Source organism: Cryptomeria japonica, chromosome 8 (genome assembly GCF_030272615.1).
Source record: "Cryptomeria japonica chromosome 8, Sugi_1.0, whole genome shotgun sequence".
Classification (NCBI taxonomy): domain Eukaryota; kingdom Viridiplantae; phylum Streptophyta; class Pinopsida; order Cupressales; family Cupressaceae; genus Cryptomeria; species Cryptomeria japonica.
The window spans coordinates 9,143,024-9,150,982 of NC_081412.1; the positions used below are offsets into that span (position 1 = coordinate 9,143,024).

At 33.7% G+C, this 7,959-nt stretch overlaps 1 protein-coding gene across 1 annotated transcript; it reads left to right on the forward strand.

Moving 5' to 3' along the window:
* The first annotated feature begins 4,871 nt into the window (after positions 1 to 4,871).
* On the forward strand, positions 4,872 to 6,713 carry LOC131043514 (probable mediator of RNA polymerase II transcription subunit 26a). Its single transcript, XM_057976732.2, has 7 exons — positions 4,872 to 4,985; positions 5,082 to 5,436; positions 5,613 to 5,681; positions 5,863 to 5,945; positions 6,181 to 6,254; positions 6,339 to 6,538; positions 6,684 to 6,713. Exons 2-7 carry the CDS (start codon positions 5,122 to 5,124, stop codon positions 6,711 to 6,713), a joined length of 771 nt encoding a protein of 256 aa, XP_057832715.2. The 5' UTR covers positions 4,872 to 4,985; positions 5,082 to 5,121.
* Positions 6,714 to 7,959: the final 1,246 nt, after the last annotated feature.

Sequence of the window (7,959 nt, forward strand, 5' to 3'; positions counted from 1 at the left end):
GATGTATGTCATGAAAGACGTTGGGAAGAAATTTCCTAGGATGTTCTTTATGCCAGCATCCATTACTGGGCTAAGGTTGGCTAAGACCATAATAAACATAAAGACTTTCACAAAAAATGCAGTATGACAATAGACACTAAAAAAATAGATAGTGGGTAGAAACAAGCAAAATGACAATCAAAATAATCTCCCATATGTTATAAAAACCAAATCTTAAACAAAATTAAAAAATTAAATAGTAAATAAATAAATAAAAATAAAAAAAAAATATTAACAATATAAATGATTAAAAAAATAAAAAATATAATAAAAATATGAATAAAATAATTTAAAATAAGAAAAATTAAAAATACATAAATAATAAATAAAAAATAACTAAACAAATCCTTAATCTTATGTATTGAAGACTAGCACTGAAAACAAGTACCAAGTAGATTAATATAGAGCACTCGTTGTGAGTGAAAATTACCTCATATTTGAATGCCAATACTGTCCTTGAGGTCTCAAGACAAATCAAATTGTACACAAACCCTCTTCCGAAGGCGAGCATGATGAAACTAGTCAGGCTTGACAACACAAACAACCTTACTAATTGACTGGACAATGGTTTGTGAAAATGACCAATATGGCAAAGGCAGATTGAGTAATTCAATCCAAACTAAGACCTTGAGCTTCTTGTCATCAATGACAAATAATTCTCTTAACTATGGCTGAAAGAAAAGCAAAAACGATATCACATGCCAAGGCCCATGTCGGAGAATGATCAAAACATTGTTAGACTCAACAAAATGAAACAAGAAAAGCCTTTGGTGAGATTCTAGATGGCATCAAGATGGACCCAATAAGGGGCTAAGGTCTTGGTGACCTAGTTGTCAAGCATGCTTTCAGGTGGAATCCTCCCCACCAAATACCCTATCAAAGTAAATTGTTTAAGCCGTAGGAATGCACTATCAAAATCTTGAATGGGAAAAACAACATTAGGGGTACTAAAAGATGAACATCGTGAAATACTTTGGGAAGAAATTTCCTAGGATGTTCTTTTAGGGGTGCTATCATCGCTAGTCATCAAAGCTTCAACATCAACATCCATTACTAGACTGAGGTTGGCTGAGACCATAATAAACATAAAGAATTTTACAATAATTGTAGTATGACAATAGACACTAAAAAAAATAGGAGACAAAAACAAGAAAAATGACAATCAAAATAATCCCCCATGTGTTACTAAAACTAAATCTTAAAAAAACTTAAAAATAAATAATTAAAAAATTAAAAATATTAAAATTATAATAAAAAAATAAAATTATAATTAAAAAAATAAACAACTAAATAAAAAATATATATAAACTATTTAAAAAATCTAAAAGTCAAATAAATAAATCAATCTGAAACCTCCACAGTCCATAGTGATTTGTTTTTAGTTCTTCTCGATTTAACAATGTAGCTTTTTGATGTTGCCAAGCTTCAGATCAAACACCATGATCCATCATCAACGAAAGAGAGCAAGTGAGAGAGCACCATGATCCATCATTAGGGCAAGAGAGTATGTGAAAGGAGATTAGAAAATAATTAAAATAATTAAATTCATGAAACTTCCACAGTCCATAGTGATTTATTTTTTAGTTCATTTGCATTTGACCATGTAGCTTAAATTTGATGTTGCCAATGTTTCTGATCTCCTAATCTCTCACTTGCTCTATTGCCCTCATGAAGGATCATGGTGTTTCATCTGAAATGTTGGCAACATAAAAAAGCTACATGATCAAATCCCAAAGACCTAAAAATAAATAAAATAAATAAACAAATAATAAAGTAAAACTATAAAATATAAAAAATAAAAAATAATCTAAAATATAATAAATTAATTAATAAATAAATAATAGTAAAAAATTATTATTGAATGACACCATTCAAAGAAAGAAATCTCTGCATTGAATGACACCATCCCACCAAGTAAACCACCCAATTTACCGAGTCCAACGACTCTCTAAATTCCAAACCCGTTGAATGTGAGCCAACATGGGTGGATGACTCAACAAAGAAATCACTCCACATGTGCCAAATGTCATGGGAATGGTGTCGGTTAGTGTTGGGATCAAAGAGCCCCAATTTATTATACATTTAAACAAAACCAAGAAAAAGAATTAAACCTTCTTTCCCAGAGACAACCTCAGCCATGTTAAAACCCTCGCACAACACCCAAGTACTTGGTGTTAATGAATATGCAATCCATCGACATAGATAAGATCCTCTCAACAACATCACATGGAGCATGAACATTAATGTTCCCAAAGGAATGAGTGTCCATTGGCATAACCATCCAAAAAAGTTGTTCAGTAGGATGTAACCTAGGAGCCACAATAGATGACTGCCAACATGGTGCAAGGAGAGTGGCAACACCTGCCTGCCTAACCTCATGATTAGAAGTGAAAACCAAGCCCTTTGGCCAAATAATCCTACATGTTGGAGCAAACATGAATGGAAAAGAATTGACTTCCTGAACGCAAAAACCATCTAGCCTAGTGCTGGAACATTCCTTCTTCTTGGCAATCTTGCATCAACCAAAAATATTTCTTTTCAGTTTATTTTCTGTTTTGCAGTTTCAACATTTCTTTCTACATTTTCTCACTAGATCTTGTGGACCTGGATTTTGCTTGTGGACATGATTATCTTCCTTACCCGAAGTCCGTAGTACACTTGGACCTTTCTCCTATTAGAAAACGTTCAGCATTCTTTCTGTAGCTTGTGGAGATTCGGTTTGTTGTTACAAATATTCCTTGGCATGTGGGCGACCTTCCCTTTGGTCCGCACTTCATCCTTTGTATTTTTCGGAGTATTCTTTTTAGCAAAAGTGGACCTGCTAGTTTACACGTTTCATTTTGTCCATCTACCTTTAATTTGCCTTGGGATGATGTGGATCCATCTAGATCATATAATTCAATGTATTTAAGCTTTTAGAAAACACTTTTGAGAACATAGAAGATTTGTCCTGAGATCAAGGAGCCTAGATTTGTCCAACACTGTAATTGAGCTTGTATATATTCAGACCAGTGAGCTGAATCTTTTATCCCACGTGTTGTTGGCTGATTGTAATTAGTTTTCATGATATAAATCAATCAGTTTTGCATTACCTCCATCAACTTTTCTTGTTTTTGTTTCGTTTCACTCCTGTTGCACGGTCCGGGTTCATCTCCTCAAGGTCCCTCCCAACCGTGACTGCACCAAAAACCAAGATACTTCTATCAAGTATCTCACACAGAATACTTCTTGGTGATGTCGATAAGACCTTAGATATTTCATGACATACAATTTATGATTCAAATTCATGCATGGTATCCTTATTCCCAAGGGAGGAGAAGCTATTGTGCAAAGAAAAATTGATGCCATCTAGAAGCTAAACTAAGACACCCTACACTTTTTGGGAGCTCCTTTTCTAGCCTCCAAATGTCTAGAATGGATTGTAAGAATGGCAAAGAGAGTTTGGCTAAGAGGTTAAAACTGAGGCTGGAACCTTGTGGCTTGTGTGAAGCCAAAGCAAATGAAGAACTCTTCCAATTTCAAGCAACTATTTCCCAACCCTCATCAATTTTAGGGGCCTTAGAGGAGTGTGAAGGTTTAGACTCCTTAGAGGAGGTCTTAACTCGCAAGGCAGCTAAAAGGCAATCCTTAAGCTTGTGTTCCGAAAACTAGCACTGAAAAACAAGTATTGGATAGATTCAAATAGAGCACTTTTTGTGCGTGGCAAAGACCTCATATTTTAAAGTCAATAGTGTCCTTGAGGTCTCAAGACAAATCAACTTTTACACAAACCCTCTTTTAAGTGCGAGCATGATAAAACTGGTCACCTTCTTGACAACACAGACAACCTTACCGATGGACTGTGCAACAGTTTGCAAAGATGACCAACATGACAAAGGGGGATCGAGGAATTCAATCCAAACCAAGACCGTCAGCTTCTTGTCATCAGAGACAAAGAAGTCTCTTGACTATGGCAGAAAAACAGGCAAAAACAACATGACATACCACGGCCCATGTTGGAGAATGGTCAAAACATGGATAGACTCAAAAAAGCGAAACAAAATAAGCCTTTGGTGAGATTCTAGATGCCATCAAGATGGACCTCACGAGGGGTTGAGGTCTTGGCGACCTAGTTGTCAAGCATGCTTTCGCATGGAATCCTCCCCACAAAATAGTAGATAGAAACAAGCAAAATGACAATCAAAATAATCTCCCATATGTTATTAAAAACAAATCTTTAAAAAAATTAAAAAATAAATAGTAAATAAATAAATAACAATAAAAATTAAAAAATAAATAATTTAAAATAAAAAATATAAATAAACAAAACAATAAAAAATATGAACAAAATAATTAAAAATGGAAAAATGATAAATAATAAAAAAAATATAAACAAATAATAAAATTAAAAAAATATTAAATATAATAAAAAATAAAAATGAAAAACCAAAAAATAATCTAAAATATAATAAATTAAATAAATAAATTACAATATTAAAAATAATTAAGAATTTAAAAAATCAAAAACAATTTTGAGTTTCTAATGAAGGGTATATGTGAAGGAACATGAAGAATAACAATAATTGGCCAAGCATAAATGAATTCACAAATGATTATAATTAATTGTTCTGTTGTACTTTTTAACTATTCTTTTCGGCAACGGCTATTTGTTATACTTGCATGTGCTTGTGAGTGAGTAAAGCAGGATTACACGGGTATGTACATATTTACATGCATGTGCTTGTGAGTGACTAAATATATTTCAAAAATGACTTTGCATTGCCCAAAATAGCATATATTTGAAAAACGCAAGACCACTCCCATTTAAAAAAAATCAGTACCACGCCCATTTTAAAAAGTTCTCTGCCTGAATTTCGAATTCAATCCATTTCGCATTCTCGCTATTGGTTTAAAAGAATTTGAGTTCTGGTCTACTCAGAATTTTCGTGGAGCGGTTTCAATTTGAGGTGACTAAAATTTAAAAGCTGCTACTGCTAATTTTTGGTTGGTAATTTGATGTTTTTAATGTATTGAAGTTTCAAATTTGATTATGTTGTGAGCAGGATTGAGAATCAAAGTTAAATAGCAGGGCATAGAGTTAAAATGGGATTGGTAGAAGAATGGAGGATGTTTTTTGAGAGCGCAGAGAGTGATATATGCAGCTTGATTGAACATGCAATCGATGTTGCAGCGTGTGATTGCCCTCAGGAATTAGTGAAGAGGAGGGATAAAATAGCAGAGATGGTTTACGCATCAAGATCATCTGCTGAAGATGAAGATGATGGTATTCATAAAAAGGTCAATGATATTGCAGAGAGGATCAATAGCTATCAAACCATAACTGTGCCTGTGCCTAAAGAATGTGAAATAGTGAAAGAGGTGTTCAATATAAAACACATTCTTTCAAATCAAGATGAGGTAAGACTTTCATTTCTTGCAGCACTGCTCATTTTTCATTAATGTCTCGGTGAATTTTCATTTTTTCTGCTCGTTTGAAGAAATTGGGATTTACAAATACATCGAAAGCTGAATGGTATTGAAATTAGGGCTTGTTCATTTCTGTTAAGAAGCAATGTTTGTGTTGCACTTTACAGTCGGAAAACCAACTGGGCGACTCACTGAGAAGATTGGAGTCGATGGCATTGTCTATTGAAATCCTAAAGGTAAATGAGTATTCTAAGTTTACATGTTATTGGGTTTGTAGATAATGCAATCTAGCTTCAGCTTCGTGTTGAATTAGCTACTGGGTTTATATATTTTCTTGTTCTTGGTGGAACTGGAAGTGGAGTTTAATTTAACATTTCTTTGACCTTCTCTCACTGTTCAATTATAAATTACATACAGGAAACTATGATTGGCAGAAATGTCAAATGCTTGCAGAAGCACAAGTCCAAACCAATTAGCTCCATGGCGAAGAAGCTTGTCAGGTAAATCTTGTTTCCTCCCTTGGCAGAATTGAATCTTGTTTAAATGTTTAATTTAGGGGAAAATGGTGTTTCTACCTAAACGTTTAATTTTCTTGATGAATTCCAGCTTTACCTGATCAACAGGTTCTCTTGGTCACAATAGCTGTAGGGATTGAGATGGAAGCATATTTGATATTCATAACAGCTTTATGCTTTTATATGTTGCACTTTTAATGGCATGCATTGCACTTTGCAGAAGGTGGAGAGAAGTTGCAGATGAATGGATGAAAAGTGCTGGAGAAGTTGCTGTAGATACCATGGCAGCCGCAGGTGTGCTCTCAAACTAATAATTATTCCCATTCATTTCTCCTTCCAAATTAGCACAACTTACATAAATTTTCCCTTTGTTTTCAGTGGAGCAAATCCAGAATCATAGAATAGAGCAGCCATTCAAACTGGATGACAGACAGTATAGCAAACAAGAAACAAAAAGTGGTGCTCAAAATCACATTGTGATCAATCATAGGAGACGGCGAGTTGTAAGCCAGAAGCAGAATTTGCACCAAAAGTTAGATTTCAACAAGCCTAGCTCTCTTCCACTTCCTTCATCACATGTAAGCAAACAAAATGGAATTGAAGAGTTTAAAATTGAAATCTGATGTGCATGTTGATTACATTTACTAAGTTTCAAGCACAAATGATGTGCATTCCATATTTGTTGGATGTTTCTGTTATGTATATTTCATGTTTTTTATGCAGAAATCAAACTCTCCTGCTCTTGATGATTAATCTGTAAGAGAAAGGATTGAAGCAGCAAAGAGAAGGCTTCAAGAAGGGTACCGACAAGCTGAAAAGGGTTTGTGTTTCTTTGAACTAATTTTGATCTTGTTTCTGAATTATCAAGTGGGTGACCTACTAATAGTCATAATGAATCTCTAATTATTTGAACTGCAGTGAAGAAGCAACGCACGGTTCAGCTTATCGAAATCAAAGACCTGCCTAAGCAATTAGATGGGTCAAAGACATTCGCAAAGCATCATCATCACCAGTGGATGAAGAATTGAATTTGGGCAGCTTATTATGCCAGCAATTAGATGAAGCATGTATGCTTTGATTACCTGGGATAATTAGATGTTTCCAGTTTAATTTGTAACGGTTGTTTCCCACTCAAAACCGGGTGGCAAAACACCAATTTAAATTTGTAAGAATTTGTTTATTTCTGATACCGTTGAATGTAACGGTTTTTTGAATTACTTTGGGAGACGTTGAATGTAACGGTTTTTTGAATTAGCTTGGTGTTTTCTCTCAAACAAATGTAATTTACGAGCAAAAACGATCAGCGCTTATATTACTAGCAAAAACGATCAGCCGGCCTTTGGAGAAGCATCAGTTTTATCGTAGTTTAAAAATAAAGTGGAACAGTTTAATGATTATAAAAAGAATCGGTAAATTTTATTTTTCTTCATTTTTCTATAATTTACTGACTTGTAAAATGGTAAAATTGTATGATTTCTTGTTCATTTTTGTGGGCACGAGGCCATTCTATACATGCATAGAGTCAAACTTGATATGAAAATTAAAATTCGACAATAACTAGAATTTGACCTATCTAATAAACCTATGTTTATAAACACTTAAATAAGAAAATTATTGAATTACAAGGAGTGAAATTCTCGTCAATGAAACTCTTACATGAATTGATTCAATAATGATGAGCTGATGTTAGAGCAAAAAACGTATAGTATGATCTTAAGAGGATTATAAAATTTTTATGTAGTTATTTTACTAACTTGCATCAAATTATATATGTGGTCAATAAGTTCCTCTATCTATCCCATATGATTCTTCTAAAGTACGACCTTGGTTTTTCAATATACCATCATATTCTAAAGGAGCCTCTTTAATTCACTCATAACAACTAGAAAGGGAGGAAACCATGAGGCAAAACTAAAATATTTAAATTTAAATTTTCAAGATTCAAATCCATGACAAAAGATGCGACCTAAATTAATTTTGCACCTATAGATCTAATTGA

Coding starts and splice junctions, on each gene's coding strand:
- LOC131043514 (XM_057976732.2), top strand. CDS start 5,122: ATGGGATTGGTAGAAGAATGGAGGATGTTTTTTGAGAGCGCAGAGAGT. Junction 5,437..5,612: donor TTCTTTCAAATCAAGATGAG/GTAAGACTTTCA, acceptor TGCACTTTACAG/TCGGAAAACCAACTGGGCGA. Junction 5,682..5,862: donor TGTCTATTGAAATCCTAAAG/GTAAATGAGTAT, acceptor AATTACATACAG/GAAACTATGATTGGCAGAAA.